At 35.9% G+C, this 17,309-nt stretch overlaps 1 protein-coding gene across 3 annotated transcripts in view; it reads left to right on the top strand.

Moving 5' to 3' along the window:
• LOC149831027 (transmembrane E3 ubiquitin-protein ligase FLY1-like) overlaps nt 1-17,001 on the top strand; it is a 92,049-nt gene extending 75,048 nt beyond the window's left edge. For 2 of the 3 annotated variants that reach the window (XM_090013617.1, XM_090013616.1), the window contains exons 8-15: nt 9,984-10,141; nt 10,234-10,293; nt 10,690-10,783; nt 13,207-13,374; nt 14,830-15,158; nt 16,117-16,233; nt 16,327-16,484; nt 16,683-17,001. In XM_090013617.1, coding sequence (XP_089869743.1) covers nt 9,984-10,141; nt 10,234-10,293; nt 10,690-10,783; nt 13,207-13,374; nt 14,830-15,158; nt 16,117-16,233; nt 16,327-16,428 — 1,028 coding nt within the window. In that variant the 3' untranslated portion in view covers nt 16,429-16,484; nt 16,683-17,001. Of the gene's footprint in view, nt 1-9,983; nt 10,142-10,233; nt 10,294-10,689; nt 10,784-13,206; nt 13,375-14,829; nt 15,159-16,075; nt 16,234-16,326; nt 16,485-16,682 lie in introns of all 3 variants that reach the window. The other variant, XM_090013618.1, reaches the window with a different exon arrangement.
• Nucleotides 17,002-17,309: the final 308 nt, after the last annotated feature.

Here is a 17,309-nt window from a genome sequence, read left to right as displayed (position 1 = left end):
GGCAAGAGCAAATGAAAAGAGAAAGATTTTTTCAATTTATTCATGGGCTTCATCCCGAATTTGAATAACTAAGAGGATCCCTTATTCATTGGGCTTCTACTCCTCTTAATGAAATTCTTGCTGGTTTATGCTAAGAAAAAACTTGCTTGGCTCTTAAAAAAAGACTTTGATGAGGTCCATGCGGTTTCTTAACCGGGAAATAATATGAGGACATATAAACCTTTTTATTTTTGAAAAAATAAAAATGGTCAAGGAAGAAAAACTGTTTGTCACCATTGTAATAAACCGGGCCATCTTAGACCCAATTATCCTAAGCTTAAAAAAGTTGGCTTTCGTTGGAGATATAGTTCAAGCAATTCAAGTGAAGAATCAAGAAGAGATAGAGACATAAAGGACTCCATTGTTCAACTTACGAAAACTCTCCAACAATTCATGAGAAACAACTCTTCCACAACTTCTACCTCTGGTGCCACAATCTTATCAACCCCCGGTATGTCCTGTTGGATTCTTGATTCAGGTGCCTCCTTTCATATGACTCCAAATGCATATTTTTTATCCAAACAAAATCTTAACTCTTTTAAATCATTCGTTTCCACGACCGATGAAACATCATTAGATGTTAATGAGATGAAAAACCTTGAATTTTTTTTAAGCCTAAGGCAAAAAATTTTGTTCCAAAAATTAGGATTATTCCAAAACTTAACTTAAATCTTTTTCCGTTTATCAAATAACCGATTTTGGATGTAGTATCCATTTTTCACTAACCAATTGCTATGTGTAGGATCTTTGGTCCGAGAAGCGAATTGGGCAAGGCTACAGAAGAGGAGACCTATATTACATGGATTTTTTGTCTTTGTCATCCAAATCATTTTATAATCATGTCCAATCTAAAGATATTGTTACTTGGTACAAAAAGCTTGGTCATCCTAGTGTCTCTAAGTTGTATTTTTTTTTTTTGAAAAAAAATTGTAACGAATTTTTTTTTGCATGCAATAATTGTATTATTGGAAAAATGCATTCTCTTCCTTATCCAAATAACAATGTTATTTCCAAGTGACCATTTGAATTAGTGCATTCGGATGTATGGGGACCGACACCCGTTATGTCTAAAGGAGGATATTCATATTATGTTCTCTTTATTGATGATTTCATTAGATACATTGGGGTTTACATTATTGAAAATAAATTCGATGTTTTTTCTATTTTTAAAGAATTTTATATCCTTATTCAAAATTAATTTCAAAACAATATAGCCATTTTTAGATCCGATTCTGGAGGTAGATACATGTCAAATGAATTTCAAAACTACTTTAAACAAAATGACATTATTCATCAAAGATCTTGTCCTAAAACTCTTTGTTGAGACTAAGATGTTTTTAGGAAATAAGTTTTTCTAAACTAGAGGTTATTTGAATCTTATTCTTTAATGAGGGACCTGGGTGTAATTTTGTTTCTTGGACTATCTCTATTTAATATAGAGATTAGCCCTAATTGAAGACAAGAAGTTTTGATTATTCTCCAGCCATCTCTCTCTCTCTCTCTCTCTCTCAACCTTGGTTGCTGCGCATCTCACCTTACCTTCAACATGGTATCAGAGCAGCGTCCCCTCCTGGGATACAGTTTCTGATCGTGGGTTGTGTAAGGCTGCTGTGGCTGATCGTGGAAAACTACAGCAAGCTGCATCAAGTGTCGTGAAACTCAGATCGTGGAAGCATCTGATTTGATTCTCTGTGTTGTTGACACAGATTTTTTCATAAAAAAAAATCTGATCGTTGCAAATTGATTGGATGCTTTGGGCTTCAAAACAAATGATCTTCGAACAACTTGTGAAAGTCGAGGTAGTTGTGCGTGGAAGGAGCAAGCAATACGATCGATCCAAACTGCATTCTGGATCGGGTTCTTCATATGGTGATTCAACTGTGTTGGATGTGATTTCAAAGTGAGTCAATGGGGGTAGAGTGGATGTTGAATAAGTCTCTTGTTTCTAGCATGAATCAGAGACATATTCGTGGTGGATATGCGGTCGAGGTATGCATCTCTATCGTAGTTGTGATATACATCTCTATAGTGGTGGATGTATAGTCGTAGTAGACAGCCTATTGTAGTCGTGGTATTCAGGCTGTCGTGATTTATATTGCTGGGAGCAGCTGTCGTGAGTTTTCAAAAATTTTGTTTCTGCTCATGTTATCGCTGGTTGTGCTCAGATTCTATTTAGCAAGCAGCTGGGTGTTGTGTTGTGATCCTTTTGACTCAGCTGACATTTGAAAACAGCATGTTAAATTTTTTTTTGAATCAGCAGGCGTGATTCCCTGCTGTGTTGAAAAATATTCTGTGTGTGGGAACCTTGTCGTTTGAAGTGGGATTCTGTGTTGGGTGTTGCTACTGGTTGTCGTAGTGGCGGATGTGTGATGGTAACACATTCTAAGTTGTGTTGGATGTGTGATCTTGTTTTACAACCTTTAGTCATCTTTGGTTGAGGTGGAAATTTTTGGTCAAGTTTCTGTAAAATTATATTTGAAGTTTGGATCTGAACTGTCGAAGGTCGTGTTTCTCAGATTTCTTTGGTGAAGTCAAAACTTGATATAGTCGGGCTTGTTTTTTATTGTGGGTATGCGCGTGTGGTTGCTCCTGCATTTTGTGAATCAAGCCCATTAGTTTATATTATGGCTCAAGTGGTTAAATCAGATGTAGATTCCTCCAATGATTGTGTAACTCTTAGCAGGGCTGAATATGATGAGCTCCTTGCTTTACGATCATCCAATTTGAAGTCTTCTGTTGCGGAGGTTGTGTGCTCGGCAGGTAATGACTTATCTGCTCAAGGTGGTAGGTGGGTCATTGATTCTGGAGCCTCTGGTCACTTGTGCGGAAACTCGAGCAATTTTTTAAGTTTAAAACCTGTGACAAGTCAAAAAGGGGTACGTTTTGCTGATGGTAGCTCTTCCCCAATTGTAGGGCAGGGAAACATGTCTATTACCCCTACTCTTCAATTGTCGCATGTTCTTCATGCTCCTTCGTTTCCACAGAATTTATTATCCGTCAGTCGAATGACAAAAGAGTTGAATTGTAGAGTGATTTTTGATCCTATGGGATGCACCTTTCAGGACTTGCTGACTGGGAGAAGGATTGGTGGTGGCTATGAGGAAGGTGGTCTGTATTACCTACACCAACCAGAGGTCTCGGCCTATTCTGCTGTTACATCATCCTCAAGTCCTCTATTGTGGCATCATCGTTTGGGTCACCTTCCAGTGACAAAACTTCGTCGTGTCATTCCTCATATACCTCCCTCAGTTTCTTTTCAGTGTGAAACATGTCAATTGGGAAAACATTGTCGAAGCTCTTTTCCCACCAGTCAGAGTCCATCAAGTCAAGGATTGTTTGATCTTCTTCATGTAGATGTGTGGGGTCCGAGTAGGATTCCGAATAGGTCTCAATGTCGTTATTATCTAGTTATTGTTGATGACTTCTCGAGGCTATCGTGGGTGTTCCTGTTAAAAGATCGGTCTCAAGGTCCTGTCATTCTTAAATCTTTAATTGCAGAGATAAAAACTCATTTTGACATATGTGTTAAAATTGTTCGCACTGATAATGCTCTTGAGTTCAAATCCAAAGACTTACTTCAATTCTACTCTGTTAATGGGATTCAACCTCAATTTACATGTCCCCATACCTCCCAGCAAAATGGGGTGGCTGAGAGGAAACATAGACAAATCCTTAATGTTGCTCGGTGTCTTATGATTCAATCAAATATGCCTGCTACATACTGGGGAGATGCAGTTTTGACAGTCGGGTTTCTTATAGATCGCATGCCGTCAAGTTCTGTAGAAGACTAAATCCCAATTCAAATTCTCCATCCAGAGGCTCCTCTCTTTCCTATCCCCCCTAAAGTTTTTGGATGTGTGTGTTTTGTGCATAAGCTGGGTCCTGATCGAGATAAACTTGCTGCGCAGTCTATTAAATGTGTTTTCCTTGGGTATCCTAAGAACCAAAAAGGATATCGTTGCTATGACCCTATATCTCATAAAGAGTATGTCAGTGCGAACGTTACCTTCTTTGAGTCTATTCCTTATTTTTCGAGTACTACTCTAAGGTTACAAGATAGTCAGGGTGATATTTTTCCTCTGCCAATTCCCCCTTTTTCTTTAGAGTCGTTCACTCCAAAGCCTGTGGCTCCATCCTCTGGGGAGTCTCGATACAGAAACCCTCCTATAGTGTATACTCACAGGTTACCACCTACTTCCATGCCCCCATTATCTCCTTCTCTTGAGGCAAGTATCTCTGAGCATACTGAAGTTTTTGCCATGGATGAGGATCTTCCTATTGCTCTGCGAAAAGGGAAAAGACAGTGCACTCTTCATCCCATTTCTCAGTTTGTTTCTGAAGTTAATCTAGGGGCGTCTATGAAGAATTTTATCTCGGCTTTGTCTGTCTCCTCTGTTCCGCTTCATCACAGTCAGGCTCTATTCGACCCCAAATGGATGCAGGCTATGAAGGATGAGATGAATGCCCTATGTTCTAGGGGTACTTGGGATTTGGTGGATCCTCCAACTGATGCAGATATTGTTGGCTGCAAATGGGTATATACCATTAAATACAACTCGGATGGGTCAATTGAACGGTACAAAGCCCGGTTGGTTGCAAAAGGGTATACTCAGACTTATGGTGTTGACTTTTTTGAAACTTTCTCCCCAGTTGCTCGTCTTGGCACTAGTCGACTTGTTCTTTCTGTTGCTGTCCACCATGGATGGCCCTTGTTTCAGTTGGATGTCAAGAATGCCTTTTTTTATGGGGATTTGCATGAAACTGTCTACATGCAACAACCCCCAGGCTTCGAGGTTCAGGGGGAGTGTAAGAAGGTGTGCAAGTTGAAGAAGGCTATTTATGGCCTGAAGCAGAGTCCAAGGGCATGGTTTCACAAATTATTTGAGGTAATGTCGAGTTTTGGCTTTGTCAGATCAGCTTCAGATCACTTCTTGTTCATCAAGAAAACCAGTGCTGGAATTGTTGTTATGGTGGTATATGTCGATGACATCATATTAACAGGGAGCAGTGCCCAAGATATTTCTACCACAAAAGATCATCTTCAGAAACACTTTGTTACTAAAGATCTTGGTCACCTTCGATATTTTCTGGGTATCGAAGTTGCAAGAAACAAAGAAGGCTTAGTGTTGTCTCAAAGAAAGTATGTGTTGGACTTATTAAAAGAGACTGGAATGCTAGGAGCCAAGCCAGCTAATATTCCAATGGATCCCAAAACTCACATGTTCGATGAGAAGTCTGAATATGTGGACAGTGTCAGCTTTAGATCCTTGGTGGGTAAGTTACTATATGTGACTGTTACTAGACCTGACATTTTATTAGCTGTGAGTAAAATCAGTCAGTTCATGGACAAACCTACAAAAGTTCACTGGGATGCAGCTATGATGGTTATTCGGTACTTAAAGGCATCTCCTGGTAAAGGTCTGTTGTTTAAACGAAATCCATCTTTGGACGTTGTTGCTTACACTGACGCGGATTATGCAGGATCTGTTGAAGATAGGAAGTCAACATCTGGATTTTGTGTGTTTGTGGGAGGAAATCTTGTTACCTGGAGGAGTAAGAAACAAACCGTTGTAGCCAGGTCGAGTGCTGAATCTGAATACTGAGCAATGGCCCAGACTGCAGCTGAGATTATGTGGATAAAATCAGTCTTGACCGAGCTTCAGGAGAAAGTATCCCTACCTATGTTGATGATGTGTGACAATAGGGCTGTTACATATATTGCCAACAATCCAGTGTTTCATGAAAGGACTAAACATATTGAAGTTGACTGTCACTATGTTCGCGACTTGGTTCAGGCTGGGTATATCTGCACCGATCATGTATCTTCCGAAGATCAAGTAGCTGATGTTTTTACCAAAGCCCTGGCGAGATCAAATTTCTCAAAGTGTTGTGACAAGCTGAGCATGATTGATATCTATGCTCCAGCTTGAGGGGGAGTGTTGAGACTAAGATGTTTTTAGGAAATAAGTTTTTCTAAACTAGAGGTTATTTGAATCTTATTCTTTAATGAGGGACCTGGGTGTAATTTTGTTTCTTGGACTATCTCTATTTAATATAGAGATTAGCCCTAATTGAAGACAAGAAGTTTTGATTATTCTCGAGTCGTCTCTCTCTCTCTCTCTCAACCTTGGTTGCTGCGCATCTCACCTTACCTTCAACACTCTTCAACAAAATAACCTTGTCGAAAGAAAATATAGACATCTTATTGAAAAAACAAGAATTCTTCTTATTTCTAAATATGTTCCAAAGAACTTTTGGGCTGAAGTTGCTCTTTCTGCAATTTATCTTATAAATAGGATGCCATCCTCATCTTTAAAAAATGTTTTTCCCTTTAAAAAAATGTTCAAAATATCTCTAGATTTTAAAAGATTATTATTTTTTTGTTGGAAATGCTTTGTTCTTCCTTAAGGACAAGATAAACTTTCACCAAAAACTCTTGAATGGGTTTTTATTGGTTATGGTGAAAATCAAAAGGGATATATGTGTTATGATATTAAAAACAAAAATTTATATTTCAAGAAATATAACTTTTTCTTGAAAAACAAAATGAATTTGAATCTCAAAAACCCAAAGAAGAGGTTGATTACTTTTTTCTCTGACTTATTACCTAGAAATGAGTCTAAAGATTTTAATGATACTATTTGTGATAATGTTTGTGATGACAATTCTCATTAAAATAATGATTTGCTTCATCAAAATGATGATTCTCATAATGAGAATCCCAATGATATCCATGTGTATACTCGGAGAGAAGGAAATAAACATCAAAATGATTTTGACATATATTTACAAAATATTTTCTTAGAAGACCAAGTAGAAGAATCCCTACCTAGGCGATCTTCTAGGAGTAGTAGACCTCCTTAAAAATTTGTCATATGATTCCTTTTCCTCAAATTATATAACTTGTCTAATGATGATCCATTTCTATCATGAGCCTTCCAACTTTAAAGAAACCAAGCAACATCTACATTGGATTGATGCTATGAGATTTGAATTAGAAGCACTCAACATAGCTAACACTTAAATAATTGTAGGTCTTCCTTTGAAAAAAGGTTATAGATATAGATGAGTTTATAAAGTTAAAACTAAGAGTGATGGGTCATTACAAAGATACAAAGTTAGGTTAGTTGCTAAAGGGTATGCATAAGAATATGAAATTGATTACGAGGAAACCTCTGGTTGTTAGGATGACTAGTGTAAGAATTGTAATAGCCTTAGCATCTATTAAACAATTACCTATCTATCAATTTTAAATGAGAACCTTTATGAAGAAGTCTACATGGATCCTCCGTTGGGTCTTGAGATTGAGAAATAAAAAATTCTTAAACTTAATAAAGCTCTTTATGGTTTTAAACAAGCTCCAAAAGCTTAGTATAATCGCTTTAGTAAAGTTGTTCTTGATAATGGTTTTACTTCTTGTTATACTGATACTACTTTTTTTGTTAAGAATACTAGTGATCACATAACTATTTTATTGTTATACGTTGATGACATAATCATTATTGGGAATGATAAAAAGGGCATTGAGTTTATTAAAAATATTCTTAAAAGCAATTTTGATATGTCGATTTCTAAGGTATTTTGTAGGGATAGAAGTTGCATATTCTCCTCGTGGATATGTTTTATCTTAAATAAATCTTGCATCAAATATTATTTGCTAAGTCTAGCTTAAGTGATGAAAAGAAGGTGGAGACTTCAGAAGTAATCAACGCCAAGATAAGAGGCGATGATGAAACTTATTTAAAAGATCAAATTCTTTATCGTCAATTGATTGGATCACTAACATATTTGTCTATTACCAGACCAGATATTGCTTATGTTCACTTGCAAGTCAATTCTAAAATGCTCCTACTACTATACACATGTTGCTGTCATGCGAATTATCAGATATTTGAAAAAATCTATAACTAAAGGACTATTTTTAGCTTTTTCTTCATTTCTTAATTTAATTGCTTATACTGACTCTGATTGGGGTGGGAACCCCAATGATCATATTTTTATCACAGGTTATTGTATTTTTCTTGGAGAATCATTAATCTCTGAGAGATGTAATAAACAACAAAAGGTGTCTTTATCTTCTACGGAAGCCGAGTATAAGGTGATGACCACAACTACAACTGAACTTGTTTAGTTGAGAAGTCTGCTCAAAGATATGGTAGTCATTATCTCTATTTCTTCGAATTGTGTTGCGACAATAAGAGTGCCATCTACATTGCTAGCAATCATACCTTTCACGAACGAACAAAGCACATCGAGATGGACTGTCATTATGTTCGAGATAAATTTTTATAGGGCACCATTTGACTACCATATATCACTTCAGAGTATCAGTTCATAGGATTTTGTACTAAAGCTTTGCCATCACTTTGTTTCTACTTTCTCCTAAGCAAACTCTTAGTGATCTTATTGTCAGTTTGAGGGAGGGTGTTAAAATATATGAATGTTATATATATATATATATACACATATATATATTTCATATATATATATTTATATGTATATCTTTTGTAATGCTCACTAAGGGTAATTTGGTCTTTTCATTTATTTGTAAATAGATATGTCCATTAGAGACATTTTTGTATTTTTATATAATATATATATATATATATATATATATATATATTTTCTTTTTGTTAATTAAAGGGGTAAAATGGGATTCCCTTAAGAGTCATTGGGACTATTTGTGACTGTTGGGGAGCTCCCAACGACTCTTTTGGGAGCTCCCCTTGGCCCCTCTTGATGTGTATGTAAAGGGGACTTCTCTTCTATTCTCTTTAATGCTTTTCAAGCATTTTAGTAATACATTCATTGTTATTTCAAGTTCTTTCTTCTCTCTTGTGTGTAGTTGGATGTCCTTTGTGGCATATTGTATCTTGTCCATTAGAGACATTCTGCTCATGTGATTGTGCCTTCTTGTAGTCACTTTGTGACATTGTTTTTTGGCACTTGTATTTCATTACAACATCAAGATCTGACTCATGAGAATTATAGTTGGTAGTAGTGAGTGGATCAAGCATCACAACTCTCTTTTTGCTCTAATGTAAGATCTTTCTTCACCTATATTTCATTTCATGTAACCCCTTCACTAAAGCTAAATATGGCAATACTGTTCTCCTCTAGAATACTCCTTGTCACTCTGAAAAATGGTTTGCTTCGAAGAATGTAATGTCTAGGGTCACATATCTTTGCCTATTGACATGGTTAGGTATCTAACTAATATACATGTTGATTGCTCTAAGGTCAAGTTTATCTCTGGAATGGGAAAAAATGTGTACATAACAGTACAACCAAAGACTCTTGGAATAATATGAAGCATTTTTGCTTGTGGGTCAAGAACCTGGAGAGGGACCTTTTCCTTTAGGGCATCACCAGGCATCTTGTTGATCAGATTGACAGCTGTTAATAGGGCATCCCCTAGTAACAGTTACAGACATTTCTCCCTATTAATGAAGTATGGGTAACCTCAAGCAAGTGCTTGTTCTTCCCTTGTGCAACCCTATTCTGTTGAGGTGTATGAGGACAAGCAATCTGAGGCTCAATATCATGTTTGTGATGATACTCTCTCAACCGGTGTGATATGTACTCACTATTGTCCGAGTGTGGTATCTTAACACTAGCACAATATCGATTCTCTAATGATTTATGAACCACTTAAAATATAGAGACCACTTCATCTTTACATCATCAGATACGCCAAGATCATTCTAGAATAGTAGTCAACAAAGGACATAAATCAACATACAAAACTGAGGATGGACCCTATACATCAGAGTGTAATATTTCAGAGGATGTAACACATTGCCTTTTGACTTTACTTTGCTTGGCTTTCCACTTTAATTATTGTAATACAAAAATGAAATCACCTGTTGCACATTTATAATTGAACCATTCATCTGAGTCTTGACTCATTTATTGGCTGCTAAGTATTTCATTCTTGTTCTTAGATGGAGTTCATGAATTTTACCATATGGAAGGCTTGGTGGAGAGTCCTTCAGTGGACGATGATGGAGAATGTATTTTACCAATTTTTCTAAATGCGACCTCGGTCAACACTGATGTCTATTACAATAAGGCTGTTAACTATACGTTGATGGTCACCTTTGTATCCTTATTTAAGCATCTTGTTTTTCATGAATGCCAATGTTTTAGTATTAATTGGTGTTCCTTGTGAACCTTAATATCCAAATAAACCAGGTCTCTTTTCTTCAAGTTCTTCTGTTGATTCGACAAATGGAGCACAGCAATACTCAGTCTGTAAGTATCCATATGTTTTTTTATTTTTTGTGACCAACCAGATGTTATCACTTCCTCTTGGTAGATTTATGACCAATGTCAGAATTGGTGCGAATCGGCTAATTCGTATCGTATCGGCCCAAGATCGATACAAAATAGGGCTGAATCAGCTTATCTTTCAAAATTCTTAAAAATATTTGAAAATGGTTTTAATATTATTTTAATATTTTACTGAAACATATCATCTCCTGGTTGAAAACTGGCTGATTCAGGTCAGAATCGGAATCAGCCGATTCCCTGAATCGTTTTGAAAATCAATTCAGGGCCGTTACCAATAATGAACATTGACATGTATTTCCATGCCTTTTTTATTTAGTGGCAGTCATGAACAGTCTTTATTTTCCTGAAAATGTTCAGGGTGCAGCCAAAGTGTCACTGCTAATGATAGGGCAACAAGCTATCATGGATGCATACCTCTGTCTGCTGCATTTAACTGCAGGCATTTTAGTTGGTGAGTTTCAAACTTAAAATATCGAGAGGTGGGAAATTGATGATATTCAGTATAGCAGAAGCATTTGTTCTTTCCAATTCTCATGGTTACATTTATTAGTGAAACAAAAGAAAGTCAATAAATTGTCGGCATACTCAGGGATTATCAGGTGACTTCCTACATTAAGCACAGATTGAATAAGCAGTTCTTTGTTAAATTTTTAAATGGTTCTTGTCAAGTGTTACTGTTTGGGTTTTCAATGGATAACCATACCATCATATTTCATAAAATTGATCTGGTAATAATTCACTGACACTAATTTCAATAATAATAGAAAAGTCGAATCCTGCTATACTTCAACATAAACGTCCTAATTGAAAACTCCCATTATGATAAAAAATTAAGATACAACTAGAAACCATAAAAATTATACAGTAACTTTTAGAGTTTTTTATGTTGAATATGCAAATTATAGTTGTTTTCTTTGTTTTGAAATGTGGATTTTACTATTCAGGTTTAATATGATCTTCTTGAGCTTCGGTTGCTGGAATACAACTTTGTATGGCACCTCAGTCAAGTTTTTTAACTAAATTGTTAGAAATTGAATTATATTAGATAAGGTTTCTTGGGTTCCAATCAAATTGTTAGGCTATCCTAGCTTGCCTGTTGGATTTTACTATTCAGGTTTAATATGATCTTCTTGAGCTTCGGTTGCTGGAATACAACTTTGTATGGCACCTCAGTCAAGTTTTTTAACTAAATTGTTTGAAATTGAATTATATTAGATAAGGTTTCTTGGGTTCCAATCAAATTGTTAGGCTATCCTAGCTTGCCTGTTGGATTTATGTTACTATGGTGGATGATGAAAGAGGAAATTGAGAGGAATAGAGAGGACAGAAGGAAGAATAAACAGAAAAAAGGTCAAAATATAAATCTCAAGGGAAATTATTGAAAAACAAAACAATACTATTAACAAACAATCTCTCCTTGAATTCATGGTAAGATCAACAAAAGTATGGTAATGAGGAGCTAAAAATGTGGTTCATAGACATGTATTATGCAGTCCTATATCTAGAAATTAGCAGTTAACATATTGCATAGTAATAAACTGGTCAGGAAACTTTTTTTTGACAAAAATGGTAATCCAAATGAAAACTTTTGGTGTATTCACGAAATGTAAATTTTTGGTATTTACACTATCATTCTACACTATCATGTGGAAGACCCAAAATGATTTTCTTTTTTGGTTCATATCGCTGACCCCAATTGTTTTGGGATGAAGGCGTAGTTGTTGTTGTTTGTTGTTTGTTGTTGTACACTATCATTCTACAAGACCTTCGCTTGGCTAGTCTCATTGGATATAATGAACACCCGGATCAATATAAGGATGAAAAGATACTTTGGACCCAGGCGGGCACATACTTTGTCTAAGGCAGAGGAATCTTCCACACATTCTTTTTTGTCTTTTTTTCAAAACTTATTAAATCAGTCTTTCCTATGTTGAATGGTGTGCTGGGGAGTTTTCCAATGCTAGATATCTCATTCCGAGGCCAGTGAGTTTTAGAAGGAAAAAACTTTGGAGATTCATCTGGAAATGCCAGTTATTTTAAATATGGTGGGTGCTACGGAAGGAAACAATCACATGTTTGACGATATGTTTTTTGAATGTTTCATTCATTCAGAAACTGATTGAAGTTGAGGTAAGTGTATGTGTACCAGCAAAGTAGCCAAATAAGGATTTACCCTGGTTCGGCCCTTTGCGCAAATCTAGTTTGTTGGATAATGTAAAATATCTTGGATTACTCCTTTTCATCCTACTCATTCTTACTGTCTTATTTATGTATTTCGTGTCTGAACTGAAACAAAATTTTCCTGTTTCTCTCTAAAAAATAGAAAGGTCAGCATATGCACATATTAGTAAGTAAATAAAGTAACATTGACTCCAGAGACGGAAAATTCACAATTAATGAACAATCTATGAATCCAGTGAATAAAATTGTAGAATAAAGACAATGCAAATTTTCATTTTGATTCACTAGGTGGCACCATAGCCATCTTTATCTGATCCAGCTAGGTCTATCTTATTGTTGTAGTGCAACCCTATATGATAAAACCATTCCTGAAATTATATATCTGTTATCATGTGGAAAGTAAATTTGCAACTCCTTTTTGTAATTTCTCCCTTGTAAAGGATGAATGGTGTTCAGTTCTCTTGCTTGTCAAATAAAGAAATTTCACATAACTCTTGCTGCACATTCTTTTATTGCTCAGACATGCTAATGGGGATACTGATCTGCAGTTATGCCATCCTTCCTCTTGATTGCTAAATTACATTGCCATTATATTCTATTTTAAATTTTATATTTCATGGATCTATCCTATCCAAATGCATTAACCATCTTTAAGATTGCATAGAGTAACACCCTAAATTTTTTTACATGCAGAATCTCTTTTTAATGCATTTGCCACGGCAGCCTTTTTTAAATTTGTGGTCTTTGCAATTTTTGAGATGAGGTATCTTCTTGCAATTTGGAAAGCAAGTAGATCTATTAACTCAAGTGAGGGATGGGAAACAATGAGGCGTGATTTATCAACTCTATATAGCCGTTTCTGTAAGTACTTGTGCTAATGATTAATTTCTTCAATTCTTAGAGTGCCTGGTATAACAAAATGAAGTCATTAGTTTTTCCTGTTCTGTAACTTACATATACCTGTTGTACTAGGTGCCATTCAGTTTCTCCTTACTATTGTTACTGTCTTGCAATTACACCAGGACTTTTCCCCCTTCCTAGCACCAGTTAATTTTGTTAACCTCATTATTTGAGCAGGTTTAGAATTTGAATTACAAATTGTGTGTAACATTGAGGAACAGGGAGGAAAATTGAAATCCTGTGGTCTCACTGAGTAATCTAAAGATAGTTCGAATATCTTGGCATCACGTTATTTTCTAAAACAAAACTTCTTGGAAAGTCATTTTATTCTGAAAAATTAAGCGTCTGCCCTCCTTAGGGCCCAGGTATTATGCACATCCAAAATAAAGATCCTTGAACACTCAGAGAAAAGCACATTGACCTAACAAGAATCCTATATGAAAAAAGGAAAAACTTGTCCAGTAACATGCAGATAAATAATAGACTAAAATGTTAGTATTTAATGGTTCTACAGAGTTGCACCTGTTCTAAACAGAAGCCCCTCAACTAGAATATGGTCAAATAATTGAAATGGTGGCTATTTGATACTAGATCTGAAGTTTCCTATTTCCTGTCCTGTATAGCATGTCACTTTCTCTACCCAGCATGGAATATCTGCAGTGTGCTCATATCTTTGGATTTGAAAACATTCATATGGAAAAGAGGTGCAGTTTGTGCTTTATTAATAGGTTCCAGAAACATAATGTTCTCAAAGATCCATGGCTTGTACTTTTGACTAAGAGGCCTCAACTTGGTGAAACTTTTTCTCCCATGTGTTATGTTGTCCTTTTGATTTTTCTGCCATGTTTGCTGCTCAATGAGATAGAAAACTCATTCAGCTTTTGTACACTCACTGGACGTCATAAGCTCCTTTAGCATAGCAAATTCAGTCTTTTGATGGTAAGAGCCATACATGCTCTTCCTTTTGATAACTATTTTTTTTTAGTGCACTTAGAAAGTAACTATCGGTGTCAATCTCAAAAATATTATTTTAATATTGAAAAATATTAAATAACTATCACCATTGCTACCCTTCAACCCAAAAAATGTCACAAGAGATAAGACTCCAAACGTCCTTGTCTCTCTTTGTGTGTTTGTGTTGTAGAGAGAGTACAAGGAAAAGTTGATAGATGTGTATGCCACAATGTGAAAATAAAGAACTATATACATAATTAATTAGAAAACTGTGCTAGTCTCTTAGTCTCATCCGAGTTCAGCAGCATCCCCGTGTATCTACTTTTCCATCCATTTATCTCGACTGTACTATTATTGTGAAAGTTGTCCCACAAAAATTGGTTACCATTTTTTCTTCTTCTTTGGATTGTATTCTATTTAATATTATTTTTTCATAACTGACAATGGACTATTTCTTTGCAGATGGCATTCTCTTGGGAGGCATTGTGGTAATGTATGAGATGCATAATTTCATGCGATCAATTTTGTTAGTTTTGTATTCATTTTGGATTCCTCAAATAGTTACAAATGTCATAAGGGATACACGAAAACCTCTACACCCTTATTACATACTGGGAATTACCCTCACACGATTGGCCATTCCATTATATGTTTTTGGTTGCCCAAACAATTTCATGCGAAATGCTACAGACTGGAATTGGTGCTTATGTTTGATAATATTCGTGGGACTTCAAGCCATCATTCTTCTCCTTCAACATTATTTTGGATCTCGATGGTTCATTCCTCATCAGGTAATGTCTTCAGCAATTTCCTCTGTTATGTGCATGCTCTATTTTGGATTAAGTTCTTCATGCAAAGTAACTTGTGCATGTTCACGCACTCAAATAAACACATTAATATATCCACATAAGTCTACATTCATGTATGTTTAATTCCATTACTTTGTTCAGGATAGAATGATTCTTTTACCAAATGAATCCATATGAATTCTTCCTGTGCAAGGGTGTTGTGATTGTTTCCAGTAATTCCATACTTCTTTCTGTTTTCCTGGTACCATCCTTGGTAGCTTTTCCTTGCTTTCTCTGTGTGTACACACAATTTAGTTCCTTGTTTGAAACTACCATTACTCTTCATTTCTAGAATTTTCTATCAAATAAGGAATTCTCTTTATGCAATTCTTTTCACTTTAAACTATGAAATTATGCTTCTAACCGCTAAACTGCCACTTGATACTTAACAAGCAGTGAATGACCTTTTTGTATATTCTTGTAGACCTATTCCCTGTCAAAGTTGTTGAACCATTCACAGGTATATGAAGGTCTACTTTTTGTATCATGCTATTCTTTCCATGTATGATGATTTACTATTGTGCATTGCTCATTTTCTGTTGATTTTATCTATTTCCATATTATATAAAGGGTGGAGCTCTTGCATAAGTTATTTTCTGAGGCAGTGATCATGTAGTACATGCAGCACTTGTAAGTGCTAAGTTTTAGCGTTCAGTTTTATGCTGTCTTTTCTCACTCTGCCCTTGTTTAAGTAATCAACATTATAGAAAGGTTGTTATTTTATTTGTGAATAGCATGAGGTTCATGCAAAAGGTTTTTGTTGGTTAACATGCCAGACCAGACTAAATGTTTGACGTAGCAATTATTATTCATTTTCCTTTTCAATAATGGCTGTTTCTGTTTTTCCTTTTCTTCTTGAGTTTGTCTATACGACATACTTCATTTCATTATTGATGATCAGATTCTACCTGAAAAGTATAACTATCACAAAAGGATCGATCAGAATACAAATCATTCTAGTGATTGCGTTATCTGCATGGCCACAATTGATCTTGTGCAGCATTCAGATGATTTCATGGTAATCATTTGAATCACTTCACCTTTAACTGTTGTTTAAGGGTGTTGCTTGTCTATCCTGAAATGTGCATTCCAATATGCAATGCTTGTGCAGGTGACACCATGCGAACATTTTTTCCACTCTGGTTGCTTGCAAAGATGGATGGATGTAAAGATGGAATGCCCAACTTGTCGGCGTCCCCTGCCACCTGTCTAGGAACTCTTCTCTATCGTGTGTACTACATTCAACTGATAACACACATCCATCACAAGGTAAATGTGGGTAATGGTGGAAGATATTCCTTTTCTCACTTGAGTGATTAAGGTTTATGCTTTGTTTCTCAAAAAAAAAAAAAGATTAAGGTTTATGCTTTTGCTTTAAAAGATTTGGAAAATTTTCAAGCCCATTTTCTTTCTCTATAGGGCTTAAAACTTTAGTGTGAACACCTCAAGTCATGTGATCCTTTTCAGGTTTTCAAAGTAGGAGGCCAAACTGTACATTCACATGGATGACATTTTCTGGTCATCAAGTCCAAAGGCATGAGCTGGAAATGCTGCATAGCCTTCAATAATATGCAGAGGCTGTCTTGTATATTTTCCATGTTAATGTAATTTAGAAATATTTGCTTGCTCCCGCCCCTTCTGCAATAGCTATGCCACATTATTTGTGCTCCCTTCTTGATTATGAGGGATCTGCATGTTGCAATGCTGACAATTGTCTGTAAGAATAGCACACAGTCTTCCCTTCTCCCTGTTGAATGAAATTAATGTGTTACATTTGAAGCTGTAAGCATGATCCATCACTTAGAGTGAAAATTCTCCCTATCCTCCTTGAAAGCACGAAGCGACACAGGTGTTTACTGGACTTTTGAGTGAGTAATTCCTTTGTTGTACTTTGCATTTCTTGTCAAGCTTCCATTTGATTTGTGCTACAATCCTTTTCGGTGATCATCATGAAGTCGATGAGTTTCTTAACCCGTTGTATCTTCAGTTGCATAGGCCTTTCCATAACAAGAATCAAATGAAGAAATGTTTAGGCTGCATTTGAGAGCATTAGTTCTCAAATTCGAGGGATCTGCTGTTGAGATCCTTGGTTTT

The sequence above is a fragment of the Nuphar pumila genome, chromosome 7 (genome assembly GCF_984573655.1).
Source record: "Nuphar pumila chromosome 7, dmNupPumi1.hap1.1, whole genome shotgun sequence".
Lineage (NCBI taxonomy): Eukaryota > Viridiplantae > Streptophyta > Magnoliopsida > Nymphaeales > Nymphaeaceae > Nuphar > Nuphar pumila.
The sequence above is the reverse complement of the archived record's forward strand: the minus strand, read 5'-3'. Positions and strand labels throughout refer to the sequence as shown.